At 43.9% G+C, this 19,313-nt stretch overlaps 2 protein-coding genes across 5 annotated transcripts in view; one reads left to right on the top strand and one right to left on the bottom strand.

The window, feature by feature from the left end:
- The window catches only part of CFTR (CF transmembrane conductance regulator), a 76,544-nt gene extending 66,012 nt beyond the window's left edge, over nt 1-10,532 (top strand). Inside the window, exons 24-27 of the mRNA XM_015853538.2 lie at nt 5,723-5,812; nt 8,486-8,658; nt 9,536-9,641; nt 9,971-10,532. Coding sequence (XP_015709024.1) covers nt 5,723-5,812; nt 8,486-8,658; nt 9,536-9,641; nt 9,971-10,177 — 576 coding nt within the window. The 3' untranslated portion in view covers nt 10,178-10,532. The remainder of the gene's footprint in view (nt 1-5,722; nt 5,813-8,485; nt 8,659-9,535; nt 9,642-9,970) is intronic.
- A 1,766-nt stretch (nt 10,533-12,298) lies between these two features.
- The window catches only part of CTTNBP2 (cortactin binding protein 2), a 76,104-nt gene continuing 69,089 nt past the window's right edge, over nt 12,299-19,313 (bottom strand). For 3 of the 4 annotated variants that reach the window (XM_032442906.1, XM_015853526.2, XM_032442909.1), the window contains 5 exons: nt 18,989-19,174; nt 17,536-17,593; nt 16,473-16,605; nt 14,629-14,730; nt 12,299-13,862 (listed from right to left, as the gene is read on the bottom strand). In XM_032442906.1, coding sequence (XP_032298797.1) covers nt 13,710-13,862; nt 14,629-14,730; nt 16,473-16,605; nt 17,536-17,593; nt 18,989-19,174 — 632 coding nt within the window. In that variant the 3' untranslated portion in view covers nt 12,299-13,709. Of the gene's footprint in view, nt 13,863-14,628; nt 14,731-16,472; nt 16,606-17,491; nt 17,594-18,988; nt 19,175-19,313 lie in introns of those variants that run through there. The other variant, XM_032442907.1, reaches the window with a different exon arrangement.

Raw genomic sequence — 19,313 nt, 5'->3', positions numbered from 1 at the left:
AGGAGCAGAGCTACTCAGTCATTAACTCATCCTCAACTTGGGCAGGGACACCTTTCTCTAGACCAGGTTGTTCAACCTGCCCTTGAACACTTCTAAGGGTGGGGCATCCACAGCATCTCTGAGTGACCTATTTCTGCTCCTCACCACTCTCATTCTGTGATTCTTTGTTAAAGAGTCCCTCTCTAGCTTTCTTGTGGGCCCCCTTTACGTACTTAAAGATCACTATAAGGTCTCTTTTGAGACTCTTATTCTCACAGCCTGTCTTCATAGGAGAGGAGCTCCAGCCTTCTGAGCTCCTTTGTGACCTCCCTCTGGATCTGCTCTAATGGATTCGTGTTCTTCATATGGTAGAGACCCCAGTGCTCCAGGTAGGGCCTCAAGACAGCATAGTAGAGGGGAACAATCACCTCCCTTCAGCAGCTGGTCATTCTTTTTTAATGCTGTTGGCTTTCTGGGCTTTAAGCACACATTAAATGCTTCTCTTGAGCATTTCAGTCACCAGTGCACCAACTTTTTCTCCACAGGGCTGCTCTCAATCCACTCATCCCTCAGCCTCTTTGATGTCTGGGATTACTCAGACCCATATGCAGGACCTTGCACTTGGCCAGGTTGACCTGTATGTTGTTTGCATGGTGCACCTCTCAAGCCTGTGAAGGTCCATCTGGGTGTCAACCTTTCACTTCCAGCATGTCACGTGCACCACACAGCTCAGTGTCATCTACAGACTTGCTGCAGGTGCAGCAGTTATCTCAAAGACAGCAATTTTAAGCACTTTGACCCTACTGGAGCAGCTCTTTCTTTCACTGTCAGTTTACACACCCACCCTACGGGAGCCAGGAGTGCTACAGGGAGTTTGCTGCTCAGATTCACCTCCTGGCTGAGCTCTGCTGGCAGCCACGGCTTGCCTGGCATGCTGCCCTGTGACAGCTCATCTGTCACCCTTTCTCTCAGCTTTGCAACTCTTTCATGTATGTCTAGTCCTGTAAACTTTTATTTGTTTATTACTGCTGGTTCAGTACTTGTCAGCATGACTTTTCAGTTGCAAGCAAGGAAAAAAATCACCCCTTTGGGTCAAGGTAGCTGTGTCAGAGATTGCAAATACAGCTGTGTCAAGATGGGCAGAGCTTGCATGTATGGTGTTGCTTTAGTCTGGAGAAGTATGTTATAACATTTGCTGAACAGTACTAAAGAATCCTGGCTCTGAATTCTCTGGAAATCACTCAAGTTGTCGATCTGTTTGCTTGCTTCATTTTGCAGCTTCTATCCAAAATCCTTGCCAAGGAGCTGCACATTATGTCTCAGAATTTCCCATATTCAGAATGAAATAAAGTTTTCACTAGTCTTCAGAGAAATCACAAGTGCCACCCAGCCTTTCCCAGCAGAACAAAGAGAGTCTTTTGTGCTCTGCCATTCACCTGCAGCTTGACAATATGAAAAAAAAAGTCCCCTTGCCTTTCCTGGGAGGAGATCCTATAACAACATGTGGGTGTGCAGTCACATGAGGGAGGCCTCACTAACAGCGAAGGCATGGAGCTAACGCAACCCGAGGCACGCTTCCTTAGGGAAAGCTTGCAGCATTGCCCTTCTTTTCCCTGTCCCTAAATTTTGCAAGTTAAATGAGACTGAATTATTCGTCAATGGGAGTGCCATTAATAGATGGCTGTGTAGCACCTGCAGTGTGCCAGTGGTAGCATATACTGCAGTGTGCTCCAGGTGGGTGGTGCTGGAACAACCCGAGGGGCACTCAGGGATCTCAGTGAGCCACAGCGAAGGCAGAGATCTGTCTGCTCCTTTCCGTGTATCAGATGCAGCTGTCAGTGCATGAGCTGGTAAATCACATCAAGCAAGTTTCCTGGAGCGCCCACAAGGAAGTTCCTTCCTGCACCTCATCAAAGGCTGGCGTTGGTTAAGCACAGCCTCAACCACAGCAGTGCTCCTACAGGATGTTTGTAATTCTCATGGAAATCAGTAGCTCAGCGATAACAGGCTGCTTGAAGCAGAATCGCAGCCCATCAGCTCATCGTTCTGGGCAGTTCTTTCTGAGGCTTTATCTACAAGACTTTCCCTAGCATGTTTCAAGGGTGTTTGGAGAAGAAAGGTGCCTGCACCTGATTTCTATACATTGAAGCTCTTTTGCATGCAGGTCCCCAAGCAGATCATTTACTGAAATATGTAATTGAGTTAGTCTGACAAAGAAGCCTTCAGAAACTTGGCTATGAAAGGATAATGGGAGATCTAGAGCCAGCTTCCCATTAAAACAACTGAGGAATCCTGAGATCCATAAGGTGTCAGAGTGGGTGTTTCCTTGAGCCTTGAGTGGTGTTCCGCTCATATTTAGACATTTTATCATCCTGACAGATCTCACAGCATTTAACTCCATGTAGAGTTAAAATCAAGCTTAGTATGGAGAACAAGACTACTACAGTTTGTGGGATTGCCAGCTGACCAAAAAAAACCCAACCCAACAAACTATCAGATCCCTCTGTCTCCTTTATTTCCCTAAAGAAGTAACGTTTGGCTACTTCTCTTCCTAGTTCATTTTGCAGTAGCCATCTCTCTGTTCATTACATCTGCCTGTCTGTCTGTCCACCTCAGCATTGTTCCGTTGCCTCTCAGACTCTCCAGGTCTTCCATCTCATCATCAGCTGCTCAGAGCCAGGATATTTTCTCTTTATCAGCCTCTTCTAAATGGATTCCCTACTCTTCTCTATGCATTTCCTTGGGTTTGCGAGAGTCTTGGTTCTACACACAACACTTAAATCACTTAGGAGGCTTATCTGCACAAACTGGGTGTACCCAACTCTGCAATCAACACGCAGAGGCTCTAGCCATTGAGGAGGATTAGTGGGGTTGATTTACAGTATGTGGGGTTGGAAGAACATAAACACGGCCATATTTATATTCCTAAGCATTTTGCTTGTGGGTTGATGTTGGCCCTGAGGAACTATCTGCACTTTACCCTCCAGGCTGAACACCAACAACTGACAGAGAAGGAAGTGGCTCCAGATCTACTGCCAGTCTCCCCAGCCACCCAGTTCTCCTTCCATCACCCTCCTTATTCCATATTTATAAATGACACACCAGCCCGTGGCAGTCACTTATTTTTTTCTTCATTTTGAATTTCTGGCATTTAAAATTTGTTTTTCTGCTTCTTTTTAAGTGGACTGTACCTGCCCACGTACCTAACACGATATTTACTCAGGTGAAGCCCACGGGGTTTCTAATGAGTTCAGAGGAAGGAGGTGTTGAAAAGGATGGAGAAGTACCAGAATTCAGGACAAAGCAATATTTACCTTGTGAAAAAAAAAATGAAATACACATTTCTGGGAGTAGCTTGCTCTTAGTGCCCCACTTCTTGAAAGCCACAGCTATTACAAGTATCAGCAGTGTCTGAAGAAAGTGGTCTCCTTTATTTCTCTCCCCGCTGCACTTCAGCAGGAATGTTATTCAGCTCAATCTCCTTTAAAACTGGTTTGTTCAGTTGACAATTCTTTATCAGTGAGAACTGAAAATACCTACTCCATTAGTTGAATGTATGGTGCTCGAAAGTGCGAACAAAACCAGGTCTGACCCTGCTTCCACAGAACCATTACTTTCACCGCACCCAGTGCTTGTAGGAATCTAATCCTGCTGCAAATATGTAGTCCCATGCACACAAACTAACCGGGCCGTGGGAAGGGACAGGGCTGCTCTTCACTGAATCACTTGGAAATATTAGAAAGGATGGTTACAAAGGAAAGGCTCTTTCTCTTCTCTTTCCCTGGTAGCTATCAAATATGCTTCTGTAATTGTTACCTGTGCACAGCACTGCCTGCACTGCAGCTCTGCTGGACCCTGGCTGGCTGAGCAGTGGGGAGCTCTCAGGGAAATCCCCCCAGTAACTGCATGGCAGCAAGTGCAGTTGGTTTTCCCTTCTGCTTTCCCAAGTGGGGCACTTCCTTCCCTCTCATACCAAAGAAGTTACTGGCAATGGCTTGCACCTCTTCACTAAATGAATTCAAACTATTTATTTTAAGCTGCCACACACTTCTGATTAATCATAATAAAATGATATATAAAAAATATAAATCTGCATATAAATCACTCTGAAATCTGATGAAAGAATGCCAGTTTCCCAGGTTAGGTCAGGTAGAAATTGTGGCTGACTGGCTGAGCTCTGGGACAGTATTTACTACATATATGTGCTCTCAGCCAATTTCTGTCACCCCAGCAGATCCCTCGTTGCTTTCAGTAGCTTTGGACTACCAAGGCTTTGCTTTAACTTCAACAAGAAATTATTTGGCTACGGATCGCTGGCATTTCAGCATGTCTTCTCTAAATAAATATTTTCTTTAGGAAGACAAAAGAAGTAATTGCTGAAATCCTTCCTCTTGATGTCTATTCTGTATGTACAAGGTGAGAACATGCAATTGGTGACATTTCCCATGCTCTGCATTCTTTGAGAGCAAGTTTCACTGCTGTAAGCAGCAGGTGTAGACAACACAGAAAGCAACAGCTTCCATTTATCTTATAAGAACTGTGGTGCAACCTCAGTGTCACTTGAAGAACCCCACTTCCACCAACCTGACACACCTGCCTCGTGTAAAAAGAGATGAAACAAATATTTAGTTTTGTCTGACTCACTGCTATTCCAACCACAACACACACATATATCTAAGGCAAGTTCGTTTATAGCTGCTTGTCTAAACTGATGAAAAAAACCAGTTCAGCGCTAAACCGTAGTGCATCGTCAGAAGGATGCTCTGTTGGTGCTGAGCAATGTGCATCCTCATCATCTTCTGCAACAGTGGGAAGGTGCGGGGCAGGAGGAAGGGCAGCCTCCTGTATATGTGTGGTGGTGCTGCAGCCAGGTTGGGTTGGGTTGCATTGGTTGGATCTGGCACCAAGAGAGCAGCAGGAGGGCTCTGCTGAGATGGGACTGGGAGAGGCAATAAAGAATCAAACAAGATTTTTAAAATGCTTCTTCCAAACTTAAAATATAGAAAATGTTCCAGTCTGAAAACTGTTGAAATATTTCTCATTTTTATAGACAAGTTTGGGTCAGTTTTTATTAAAACAGTGGTCTAAACCTGAACATACAGTTATTAACCCTGGTTATCAGAGGACTGAAGCACCTCCCCTATGAGACAGGCTGAGGGAGCTGGGCTTGTTCAGCCTGGAGAAAAGAAGGCTGCGGGGTGACCTCATTGCAGCCTTCCAGTACCTGAAGGGAGCCTATAAACAGGAGGGGAGTCAACTCTTTACAAAAGTAGATAATGGCAGGAGAAGGGGAAATGGTTTTAAGTTGAGGGAGGGAAAATAGAGGTTGGATGTCAGGGGGAAGTTCTGTACTGTGAGTGGTGAGGTGCTGGCACAAGCTGCCCAGAGAGGTTGTGGATGCCCCATCCATCCCTGGAGGTGTTCAAGGCCAGGCTGGATGGGACCCTGGGCAGCCTGGTCTGCTATTAGATGTGGAGGTTGGTGGCCCTGCCTGTGGCAGGGGGTTGGAGCTTCATGATCCTTGAGGTCCCTTCCAACCTGGGCCATTCTGTGATAATATGATTAACTTCCCCTCCTTTTTTTTTTTTTTTTAACAACGTTTTCCCAAATTACATAAAACATTCACTACACATTATCTGAGGATTACGGAAGGTTATTTTTTTCTCTGTACGCTTTACAATATACAGCATCTCACAGAGTGTTCCACCTGTATATACCCACCTGTACATCTTCTTTCTTATAGAAAGTCTTCATATTTTCTGGAACTTTTCGGAAGAATCTGGATCCTTACGGGCAATGGAACGATGAAGAAATATGGAAGGTTGCAGAGGAGGTAAAATCGCTCAGTGTGTTTCTTGTTTCCCTCTGCTGAGGCGCTTCCATGGAGTGCAGCGCAGGACAAGTGGTTATCGTATGTTAAATTTATATAAAGGCTTTGAAACAAAGTGCTGAGAAAAGATAACAGAAGGCCATAAACTTTTTTCCCCCTAACTCTGACAAAGGCGATTTTTTATTGGGTAATAAGGAAACACAAAGATAAACTTCCGCACAGCTCTCCATGCAGTGACTGAGCACAGGTGAGGTTCTCTTTGGCTCGGCTGCATGACCCTGAGAGAAAAGAAGTGCAGTGAGCTGATGACGCAGAAGCCTCGTCATCTTTTGTCTCTTGAATGCTTTGCCAAATACATGAAATTTTTCAACTGCAGTGTGCAGAGATGACGAGCAAACATCTAAGAGGCCAGAAAGAAGTGAGAAATATCTGTGGTCAGCGGTAGGAATAAAAGACTGGTATTACTACAATAGGAAATACTTAGACTCAGCTTATGAGAATCTTTCATCGAAAGATGTTCCGGTTGTTGCAGCTCTCAGCCTGGCTTACAGCTTGTAAGCAGTGCTCTCTAACATCGCATTCGGGCTGATGTACAGCTTGTGTCACAGCCAGCTTTGTGGAAATCAAATATTAGGGAATATTAGAAAACCTGAGGGTTTTCTTTCTTCCAATTTTATATTGAGGTTTTAGCAACACTTTTGTTCTCAAATTCCCCAATATCAGGGGAAATATTTTTCCAGTTCTGTTTCCATCTAGAGAGCAAACACATTACGGGTGTAAGATGCCACCTATTGGTGCTGATAGTGTTTAATAGTTTGCACGGATGTGAATAATGCCCCAAGAAAAGGCAGCTAAGAGGTACAGAAGGGGATATGCTGCAGCTTAGAAAGCAGACGTCTCCTTCTAAGGCACAGATGGTGTAACAAACTGCTTCCCTCTTCCTTGTCCGTAGCAAGTCTCAAGTATCATAAAATGCTTACAAACGTGGGAGTTAATCTGAAAGCTTCCTTGTTCCCACCCAGAGGCTGGCTCTGTCTGTGCTCTCTCTCTGAGGTTTATATAATTTCTTTCCTGTGTTTGGAAAAGGGGACAGTAGCCACTGTCAGTGCACAGTGAGCTGTCAAGTACGGACATCACAACACTGTTGGTGAAATGGAGTGACAGGAGCTTTTTAGCTGGTGCTACAAGAGACAGCAAAGCAGTGCTGTGCTTCTCTGATGCCCTGAGACTGGGGGGGATTAATATTCCCTCTCCTGAATAAAAGTGAGTTCTAGTTCTGCTCTGGAGGGTGGTGTGTGAGAGCCAACCCTGGGACTTTAAAGAGCTAAACCTTATTCGAAACAGTGAGAAATTGGAACTATTTATCACTGAGGAGTTTGGCGAATCCAAATGTAACAACACCGAGTTCTTCAGTGAATTGGCAAGAGAATGCAAAGCAAATACAACAGAGCCGTTAATACTTTTCAGTAGGAGTGATGTGATTGTTTACACAGCTCACACTCCTCAAATCTGGCTCAGTGCAGGCAATGAGTCAGCGTGACTTCGGGAGCGCAGCATGGGAAGAAAGCAGACAACCAGCTTCACCCTGACCCACAGGCTGCTGAGGGCTTAGACAGTACTGCCACTATCGGTGCCACCTTTTAAGCTCCTTGTGTTGGGCTGCAGATGCAAGGTGCTGTCTGAACAAACGTCAGGTGTTTCACTTCCATTGCCCCAGTATTTCAGCGCTTGACTGTCACACTTGTGTTAATGTGGGGACTAGGTTTTCCTCGGGTACTCAGCTGTTTGAACCTCACACAGTTTTATGAAGAAAGCAACATCTCCAACTGAAAACCTGCTGCATAATTTCATTGAAGGGCAAATGTTATACTTGAAAGAGGAGTGATGGACAATGCAGTGACTTTGATTTCCTTATAAATAGCAGTATAAACTTCAAAAATACGACATGTAAGCTGTGAGGGTGCACTGCACATTTATCATGTATTTTGGAGCAGTGCATCTTTCAGATGTTTCCCAGTTCTCATGTTTTACAAATGCTGCTCTGGAAGTGCCAGGCAGCACAGTCGCCAGTGAGCTGGGGGTTGGCCTCATCTCTCGTGTCATTAGTGATAGGACCAGAGGGAATGGTTTCAAGCTGTGGCAGGGGAGATTCAGGCTGGACATTAGGAAGTATTACTTCTCAGAAAGGGTGGTCAGGCACTGGAATGCACTGCCCAGGGAGGTGGTGGAGTCACCGACCATGGGGGTGTTCAGGAAAGACTGGATGTTGTGTTGAGGGACGTGGTTTAGTGGGAGCTATTAGTAATAGGTGAACAGGTGGACTGGATGATCTTTTAGGTCTTTTCCAACCTTGGTAATTCTGTGATTCTATGATTCTAAGTTCTGAGCACATGGCTGTCTCTCCTAACTCAGTGTTTGGGTGGAAATGCCAGAAGTCACTGTATGTGACATACAAACAGAGCATTAACTCTCAGCTTCCCACTGTAAATCCTGGCCCGTGGTGTGGTTCAGCTTTTCACACCATCCAGGCAGCAGCCGTTGTAGGACAGACACTCGTTTTTATCCATCTGTATTTTCTGTTCAGGAGCAAAAACAAGACAAAAGAAGGTATTGCTCATCATACCCGCAGTCAGCAGTAACTGTGCCTCATCCATTTCTCCTTTTTCTCTCTGGCAGGTTGGGCTGAAGTCTGTGATTGAACAGTTCCCGGGCCAGCTGGATTTTGTTCTTGTGGATGGAGGCTGTGTCCTCAGCCATGGGCACAAGCAGTTGATGTGCCTTGCCCGTTCTGTTCTCAGTAAGGCTAAAATCCTGCTGCTGGACGAGCCCAGTGCTCACCTGGACCCCATGTACGTTTTGTTCACGTGTTCTAATATGAAATCCCAAAATCGGTGAGGCAGCACCCCCTAAAGAAACCTTCAGTAACTCCTCAGGTCTTGTACTAAGCCTGATTTCAGCTTTGGGAACAGATTTCAGCTTTTCCCTTGGGGAAAAGGGATGCACTCAACGTGTCACCTTGGAGTTGTACACTTTCTGAGCTGGCTTCCAGCAGTGAGCAACTCACTTCTGCTGTGTCAGCTGCAGCTCAGCCATGCTGGCTGTCCTGCTTTGGCTGGGCTACGTGAAGGAGGGAGAGGGACACGCAGTGACGGCTGCTGGGCTGTCCTCAGGGCACTGATCATGCTTGGTCCACACAAGGTCCATGGCCTTGTGTGTGAGGGCCAGAAATCAGGCAGTATCAAATGCAGGGCTCAGAAAGTTCAGATGTTCTTCAGTCTCTGCTCAGTGCCTGCTGTAACTCACTGTTCCTTGTTGTTGTGTTACCATCACAGTGCAAGGTAACAGAAATGCTCCAGCATGGTGGGTGCTGTAACCGTTAACAAATGGGAGTAACTCCAAACCCCAAATCTTACATCAGACTGGGATTTATCACCATGAGTTCAGCACTCCAAGCTGACTTATCTCCAGCCCGGACAGCAAGAGCGTAATTTAGGTCCAGAGAATGCCTGTGCTGTGTGGCATGGTTAGAGATGGTGGTATTTCTGCATGGAGTGTCAGAGAAGTTCAGTTACACCTTCACATTGGAGCAATGAGTGCTTTCCCAGTGGAGCTGCAACATGCTGAGCACCACAGCATGCAGCTGAATGACTGGAAACCACAAATGCAGTTATGGGCTGTGAGTGCTGTGTGTTGCAGTCTGAGTGCCAATGATTATTTGCCTTGCAGAACTTCCCAGGTGATCAGGAAAACGCTGAAGCACGCATTTGCAGACTGCACTGTGATCCTTTCCGAGCACAGGCTGGAGGCCATCCTGGAGTGCCAGCGGTTCCTGGTGAGCATCTTCCCCCATCTCCTGCCCTGCTGTTTTGTTACATTTGACAAGTCTTAGGTTGCCTTGGGTTGAAAGGGACCTTGAAGACCACCAGTCCCAGCCCCCTGCCGTGCTTTACCAGGGCCAGGGCAGGAATGGCCGCACTTCTTGAGCAACAGGGGGAAAAGGTTTTCTGAGGAAATATCTGGCGGTCAGAATCGTTGATGTCATTTATAAGGACATCTGTATATTGCATTATGGTGTGAGCTGGGCTGTGAGGGGTCAGCCGGGCGGGTGTCCCGGCACCTCCTGTGGCCACCGCCCATCGGAGGGGTGCGATGTTCCCGCAGGTGATCGAGGACAACAAGATGCGGCAGTACGAGTCCATTCAGAAGCTGCTGAGCGAGAAGAGCTCGCTGCGTCAGGCCATCAGCCACGCCGACCGCCTCAAGCTGCTGCCCGCGCACCGCCGCAACTCCAGCAAGCGCAAGCCCAGGCCGCAGATCTGCGCGTTGCAGGAGGAGACGGAGGAGGAGGTGCAGGAGACGAGGCTGTGAGCAGCACCGGCACCTCCCGGCCCTAATTCACCTCCCCCCGCCATGTGGCGGTGCGGCTCGGCTCGGTACCGCCCGGAGCGGCGCTGCCCCGCTCTGCGATCCGGGCTCCGCGTTCTCCTCAGCTCGGCGGTTCACAGACTTTCAAAGCGATTTTTATACTCTTCTTGGATTGCAGTTTTATGATGAACTTTCTCCAGGATATGTTATTTATTTTAATATTGTCGCCAACGTTTGTTAAGGAAATGATGTATTTTAAAAGAAGTGATTCTGTACTATAAAGAAAAAATATATTTGTACAAAAACTTGTGTATTGGGACGGTGTTTGGCCTTGGGTGCCGCATTGCCCGCACACAAACAAGGCGCAGCTTCGGGCCGGAGCAAACAGCCCACAGCAACCTGCCGTCCCACACAGCCTGGGGCCGCTCCTACACCGACCCTATAACCGACCCTATAACCGACCCTATAACCGACCCTATAACCGACCCTATAACCGACCCTATAGCGGGTCTGCGTCCTCCCTGCGCTGCCTCCCGCCAGCAGGGGGCGCTGCGGGGCCGGCTCCGCTCCTCCCGCCCAGCCGTATCCATGTGCAGGTCCCTGTCCCTGCCTGTCAGTCTGCTTTACTTCACACACACTGGATAAAACAAACCCCTCCAATGGTTCTTTGTTACCCAAAGCACACTGCATGCAGTAAGACCAAGGAGCGGGCTGAGTCCGGCACTAATAGGAAGATTTAATTTTGCAGCCTGAGGGGAAAAAGCCAAAATGATTAAAGAGAAATTGCCCTGCAAGGATCTGCATCTCCCCTGAAGTACAGAGGAAGAGGGCAGCCAGAAATGGCTCACTCAGCACCAAGGGCCTCTTAGGACAGCAGTGGCCACACAGGAGCAGCCCAAACAAACCCAGACGTACATCCTTGTACGTCTCATATACTAAATCCCCATGCACTGCAGCTTCATCATCGCCATCAGTGGTGTATCTCTGGGCTGCTGTCCCAAACAACAGTTTAGTTTGTGCAATTGCTTAACTGGAGCCTTACCAGCTGTAGTGTTTTATTCAAGGACTGCCCGTCTTATCTCCAAAATCTTTCTCTTAGTTCCACCTCTCCCACAGCCCTCCTGCCCCGGCCCAGCACTACCAGCTCCATGCAGTGCTCAGTGTCCACTTCTCTCCCTGGGCTTGAAGTGCCCCACTGTGCCCCTCCCATGGACGATGTTCTTTTGGGCTCTGGTTGAAAGGACTGAGCCACATGTAATGAGCGTGGGGAGGTGGGGTCTAAATGCAAAGGCCATGCTGGGGTTGTGGAATGGATGTGGCCTTTGTGCCTAAGAGCTGATATAGCCTGAGGAGAGCGTTTGGAGATCAGATGGAATTCGGAGATCTGCAGAACACCATTTGAGCAGAGACAAATGAAGATCAGAGGCTGCACTGAACTGACAGACAGATGGAATGACAGCACACAAAAGTCACCCAGGGAACAGATGCAGATGGAGAGAGATTAGGACAGCGGGCTGGGGAGAAAGGAGGAGAGGATCGAAAGGCAACACTACATTTAGCAACAGAGACTTGACTTTCAAACAGTGAGCCAATGATCAGAGCCACCCGCTCTGCAGGTTCTCACTCCGTGTACAACAGAGGACTTCTGATCCTCACAGACAATACTGTCTGACAGTGCATCTAAAAGCAGGTTTTGGGGCACTGCCAGAGAGCGCCCCACACAAACACACTGCGAACTCTTTGTTTGTAAGCTGTATCTCAGTGCAGAGCTTCGAAGGAAGGCAGAATATGGATAGTTAGGGACGCTCACTGCTGAGAGCTGCCTCCCGGCCTGTGGTGCTCCACATGACCCATGCGTTGGAGTGTCCCATTTGTCAGCACCAAAATTCATACCACAAAAAGGGATTCTACAGAAATCACCCTTGAATAATGCAACTGAATAGGTGGGTGTAACCACTGCTGGTGCAAGAAGAAATTCAAGTGTTAATAGAACAGTGGTCACTGACAGTGACAGCGCTTCCTAAATACACAGCAAGGAAATGATTACAGACATGAACTCCTGCCAGGCCACAGCTAGGGAGATAAAACACACACACAAACTAAGAGACAGAAAGATGGACAATATGCCGTACAAAACTTTTATTGACATGAGTTGGGCTGGTTGTTTTACATAGAAAGGTGAGGTGTTGGGAAGCAGTTATGTTGACTTCTCCTCTGCCAGAATTACCTTGGGACAAAAGCGACTGTGGACATGGTGCACACAGCCACGTTCTGCCCACGGTTGTCAGACCACCTCCTGAGAACACAACAGAGAGGACAACCAGGTCTGACCTCAGGGTTACCCCATGTTTTCCACTACCTCCCCCATGAGGTATCCAGACAGGAGTGCTGCCGCTCTGCGCAACACACAGCTGGGTAACTGCAGCTACGTAAGGGGAGGGCGGGCAAATACTCCCTTCATGGACACTCCCCATCTTGGGAAAATGCTCTACAAGATTTCATTTTATCTGCAACTCAAGTGTCATTTCACAGCAATTACATCTTCAATCCACAACAGAAATTGACAATTACACAGTAACTCATGTTTTTGCTGCTCCATTCTCTCTGATGATACTGCGGTTAGGCTTTGCTCACATTCCTTTCTGGTAAAATCTGCTTCTCTAAAACACTATTGCCTCTTGGATACCCTTAAAACACTAGTGAAGCATATAAATTCCGCAATAGTAAAAAATAAAAGCTACGTTAATAAATGACCGCATTGTCTTCAATTTACCAAAGAATAAGAGTCTGAGAAAAATAACTTTTATTGCATTTTAATTTCTCAATCTCTTTCCTTTTTTTAAAAGGTAAAAGTCGTAACATAAATTCATGACAGTTAAGATGAAGAGAAGCTTGGGAAAAACAGAATCACAATCCAGCAGGCAGATGATGGGGAAATCAAAGTATTAATATGGCTTGGAGCTGAAAGTAATTGATCTGCGCTTCTGATCATCTTAGTTATTGCCACATTCCATTGATTTTCATTAAGTGAAGATAAAAACGTCTTTAAAATGCATGTACAATAGCTTTAAGCCGTTACTGTACACATTGTGCAACTCATCTGAATGCAGTTCAACACTTGAGCTTAATAGAATATATATTTATGTACAGCATATACACAAACAGAATCGCGTGGTAATACCCCTGAATGTCATCATTTAAACAAGAGTTGTTTTGGTAACAGAAAGAAATCTAGGAAGGTGGCAGAGCTGCCCATATCTGACCTCTAAATCCATATAATTTCCAGCTGATTTACATACAAATGAAACTGTGGTCCTGTACAAACTTTACATCACAGGGAGACAGTTTATTAAAAAAAAACAACTACTATTTACATATTTGAGAGCTTGTTTTTTGCAATAGAGATTGTGTGAACACAGAAAATCATATGGTAGGCAGGTTTATTGTAAAATTTTTCTATTCTTTTCTTTTTTTGTGTGTGTGCAAATTCCAAATCTCACTTTTTGTGTCGTTGTCTGCCTCTATTTGCCTTGTATTACTGCTGCTGCTTTTTTTTAGTACTCTGAGAAGGCTGGGTGGCTTTACTTCTCGGTACAGGAAGAAAAGATTTTACTCTTGAACCACCCAGCTCCGTCTTTGATTTGCTGCTTTCTACAGTTCGACTGCTGCTGAGAGGACGGATTCCATCCTGTGGATACAAGAAAGCATTTCTGTTCAAATAATGATTGTAGACAGAGCCGGAAAACAACCAGCCAACCAACCAACCCGCCCCCCGCACAGAACCTCTGCCATTAAGAGTCTCTCACAGATGAACATGACAGTGTCTGACTGCTCGGTGAACAGTGTTGGTTTTTTTTCCTTCTGTAATGGAAGTATCATAAACATATAATACCAAAAGAATTCAATGAGAATTTTGCATTGGCATTCATAAACTTTCAGTATCATTCTCAAACATCTCAATTTGAGGAGGTATGTCTTATGTTGTTAGCAGGAGTTGTAAAAGGGAAAAGAAACGACTAGGAAAAATTTACAGCTATATATCACATGATGCAATCATCGTTACTATATAAAGCTCTGGTTTGGATTGCCTGAATTGAATGTTCAGAGAAACACTCAAAAGCTGCACATCTAAATGTGCGTCTACAATACTAAAATTGCTGCCATCCATTGGAGTTTGCCCCCTGGGTTTTAAGTAAAATGACAGAAGATGGCTTTATAGAAACATGAAAACTGTGAAATAAATCCATCCATTGTTTAACGAATCTTTAATTTCCATTAAGCCACATGGAAGGAACATGGCATGGTGTGCCATCAAGTTTCCTATGGTAACAGTTTATTCTTGCAATGATCAGGGCACTGGAGCGCTAATTCTTGGGATCCAATCAGGAGTTCAAATTTTAGAGACATCTGATGTTTAGCCACATTCCCTACCCTGCTATAAAATTCTTACCTACCTTTTGTTTCGTTGTTTTACTTGGGTTAGTACCACTTGCTGAAAATACAGGCTTGTTCTGAGAGTTACTGAACATCAGTAGCGCATCCTTAGAATCTGCAATCTAAAAAAAGATTAGAAAAAGGCGAAGATTTATTCACAGCAGAAATTATGTTTTTGTTTTTTGAGTTTTGGAATCTTGACTCAATTATCTTGCAGTTTCTATTTAGTGTTATGCACAAACATCCAAAGAGTTTTAACTACCTCCAAGGATGTTACAGAAAGGAATGGTCATGTTCTCCTTCTCCCATCACATTTCTTTCCTGATACTTTCCATCAAAACTTGTGACCATGCAGCAACAGCTACATTATGATCAGCCTTCTGACCTCACTGAAACCTTGATATTTTGTTCTGGGTTGAGCTGACCCGACTCATTGTGCAACTGCAAAAGCACTTAATCCCATCACAGCAGAGGTGGCAGGAACATACGGTGAAAGAGCTAATTAGAGAGCTGATGAACTTATTTTGATGGCAGCCTAGAATTACATCACACAAAGCAAACATGTGACAGCATCCTTACTGCTGTAAGCTCTACTAGGCAGCTGGGGAATTCACATCAGAAATTACAATCATGGCTGGTTCCACCCACCATGAGGAAACTGAACAAAAGACAGTGACATCTATCTCCTTCCTCATCTAACCCGTGTTTCCTTGAATTGTCAACAACCAGCAATTGCATTTTAAATGTTATTAAACACAATTTTAAGTTGCCATTTGTTTTAGCACATCCCATTTTGTCAAGTGCCAATATAGTAAATCCCTGCTGACTAAGGATTATCTGACCAGTGTGGGCCATGTGACTCACCCAAGTATTGTAAGTTTTAAAGTAAAATAATAAAATCAAAGATCAAAAAAATTCCACAATCAAATAATCACCCTCTGAAACCAACAAAATAACATAACGAAGGATGTAATTAAACAGGTTGAAAAATCTTCCCAAACATACATTTCTTAATAAAAATACGGTTATCTTCAAGAACAAGCAGCCTGTTTAATATGGTAAAACGAATGGAACTGCTGTTCAAGGAGAATCTGGAGGATACAAAGGACAGCCTGAGCTGACAGCAGCCCGGGACTGAATAAGAGTGCTTGCTCTGGGGTTCAAAATACGCGGATCAGCTACTGCCGTGTGAACACTTCTATCAGGGGAACATGGAAAAGAATACATAGGCACAGCTACAGCAACCTCGGGAAGCTTTTAGTATGGAAGGAAAGGTAAGAAAGATCCATGTCTCTGCCCTCTGCTCCAAAAGCCTTCCATAGCCACTTAAAACCCACTCCTATCCCAAATTTGCAAATCTTTCAGGCTTCTTTCCTATTTTTGTAGGAAAAGAATACTGCCAATCCATTCTTTCTTGTGCAGGGCAGCAAAACCTAATTTTGCTTATGTGAACTTAAAACCAGTTCTCTGATGCCTAATGGGATTACAAGAAACAAAATGCACAGTGCCTATGAAGAAACTCTTTATGGATCTTTTAAGACTGTAAGAATGTTTCCCAGAGGAAGATGAACAATAATGCAAAGAATGCCACTGTCTCTAGCACTTATGAACTAATACATTTTAGCTTCTAATGCAAAAACCTCTATGATTCAAGACAGCGAAGGTGTAATTTAAAATAACACATATTAAACCTAAGCTGTCTTCCTCAAATGTACAATTTACTAGTTGATTTGGGATTATTGCCAAATAGCTTTATAATTTTCTTCAGTTCAGGTAGCATCTGTAAATGAAAAAGTTATTTGAACCATTTAGCTAACAGCTGCATATACTAATGATGTAAATTATTTAAGAACTTTGTGTTTACCTTGCTTATATCAGGCTCAGACTTGCTGGAGCACATACTTTGAAGTTCCTGGACAAGATCTACTTCATCGTCAGAACCAAGGGACAGCCTTTGCTCTAGATTCAGTGTTCTCAACTGATCTTTCTCTGAGGATCTAGTGAAAAAACAACAGCAAGAACAACAACAGCACAAACAAACCGAGAGGGAGAACAATGAGAATTAAACCATTGTACAGTTTTGAAATAAATGCTATACAAAACCAAAATGTTTTTTCTTTCCAAGTATTTTTAAACCCACCAATGGAAAAAGCTGTCTAACTCAGCAGCGCTAACAGTTGCCAATATTTGCTATATCTAAACAAATGTCATTTCTATTCAAATTATTCTCTCCATTTGGAAATCCTCTAATGGAGGATTCCTTTAACCTCTGCCTTAAAAGACTCCTCTTTTTTTCAATGGAGCAATCAATTTTATACTCATCTCTTTTTTGGACTTAATTCCAAGCACCTAGGCTTTAAAAAAGTCAACGTACTGGAAGCACAAAGAACTCTGTGCTGTTTGTGCCTGTGAATGTGGTGGAATCAAGCTTTCAGATGGAAGTAAAATCTCAGGTACAGACCCTGCGACCAATTCATATTTTTTCATAGAGAAACTCGGTATTAATTGGACTGAAGTGCATGTATGGAACTCCACATTTCCATTCAGTAAGCCAGAAGAGCTAGAGGAGAGATTTCTTTTTCATTGTAAAGCCATGTGAAAAAAGCTTAAGGTTGGCTTTTTGTGGCAGAGTATTTGTAGTTATGTAATATTCTTAAGTCATAGGCTATTCTGTTACATAAAAAGAACAGAAAGAGCTGCAAGGTTTGAATTACAGAAATGGATTCTAAAATTACACTGAAGTACACAAATTTTGTTTTCTCTCAGACATGAAATTGAAAAGCATTCTTTTCTTCAGACGTAAAGCCAAAACATTATCATACACAACCTCTTCAGCTATTCATTGTAACGTGCAGGGTTACAACACAATTTCAACATCCTTACTGTTTTCTAAGTGTTACACATGCCATGGATGCCATGCCACTTACTTAGTGGCTAGAGAAGCTCTTTTCTTACAGTTTGGTTGCAACATCGTCTTGGATTTTCCTGCAGAAAAAAGAGGTTGACTTATTAGTGGATTATTATGTTTGCTAAATTCTGCATTATAATATATGTGATAAATGCAGGAAGGTTTAGCTATTTATTGGCTTCTTACACCAATAAAGTCTTCTAAAGATTGTAATACTTTCCCTTGAAACTTGTTAGAGTAGCTCTAGGAGCAGCTAAGATGGCAGTGATGGCCAGTCCTTTCGTGGAAGACAGAACAAGAGTTCTCTGTGCGTGGCACACTTTCTGGTTTTCTCAAACAGAAGCCACTTGTTAGTGGGAAAAGATTTAACTTCATTTAAAAAAAAAAAAGACAACAACAAAGAATAACACTGCCTACCCTTACTTGGAATAAGAAAAACATAGAAATGAAAGGCTACTCTAACCAAAATTCAATGTCTTTTTTTTTTGTTTGTTTTTGTTTTTGTTTTTTTTGTTTTTTTTTTTGGACAGCTATTAACTTGATTTCAAAAGTATCTCCAGGTCCAAAGTACGTTCAGCCATCCTACTCCAGGTTACGTTCATTTGAGTTCTTCACGTCCTCTTAGTGGGATTAGATTTACTCACAAGTGAACTAAAGAGCAGAAGTGGGATGTTAGATTTGCAGTTCAGCTAAAGCAGGCTTCTTTCAGAACAAGAGCTGAGTTCACCTGAGTTAAAAAGTACTAAACATCAGGTACTGCTTAGACTTACAGTCTTATATAAAGGTAATAGAGGCTGGAATCTTACTGTTTATAAAATGGGGGAGGAAAAGCTTCTCTGAAAGCCAACGTAAGTAATTTGATTTTGTTCCCCACGAGTTTTCATGTTTGATATGGAATTCTAAAATTCTCCTTCCAGACAGATGTGCACTCACAGAAGAACAAATAGGGCATCTGCATATATCCAGATGACAGCCATTCTTAATAACTGCTTGTTAGATGGCTTATGATCTTGAGGTGAAAAGACATTTTAGAAGTGTCAGCTACTACTGTAACTTGCACATGTATACAGAAAACCAAACAAAACCAAAACCCCAAGGCATTGTGTGTGTGTTGGAAAGCAGATTGAAGGGATAGAGGAAACAATCAAGTCTTGAAGTCTTCTCACATCCAGGAGTAAGAAAGATCACTGTAGGCAGTATGATGTGAAACCACTGCTCTATCATCTCCCATTGTCAGAGATCAGGCCTGCCTCACTATCAGACAACAGGAAGGGCATTAGAACAAACAGAGAAGAATTAGGATACTTCATTGCCACAAAGAAACAACTTGGAGAAAAGGTGAATTTTTTTTTAAACCAGTAAACAAAAACCCAAGTGCTATTCAATAGAAAATTATTTTGTGATGTGGAAGAAAGTCATCCATTTTATACCCCACACTCTTTTCCCCCACAATTCAAAATAGAAAACGTTACCTTCACTACCTATATCCTGCTTATTCCATGACTGGGAGGACAAGTGGCCTGACTTTTTGCGAGGACTTGTGCTCACTTTTCTCCAAGAAGCATTCTCTCCTCTTTTCTTACTACAGTTTTTGTAGCTCGAAACCACGGATAAAGGAAAAGTTCCACCCTTAAAATCTGCTATGTAATTATCTAACTCTGAAACAAGAATAGAACACGGTTATAAAGAACCAAGCGTTGCAATGAGCGTTTCTTTGGCTACTATGTACATCCACATTAGCTTTTAACCACACACCCCCCATCATAACTAAAATTAAGTCTCACGGCAATTTTATAA

Source organism: Coturnix japonica, chromosome 1, assembly GCF_001577835.2.
Source record: "Coturnix japonica isolate 7356 chromosome 1, Coturnix japonica 2.1, whole genome shotgun sequence".
In the NCBI taxonomy this organism is placed as follows: domain Eukaryota; kingdom Metazoa; phylum Chordata; class Aves; order Galliformes; family Phasianidae; genus Coturnix; species Coturnix japonica.
Note: the sequence above shows the minus strand (reverse complement) of the source record. Positions and strands in the feature narration are given on the sequence as shown.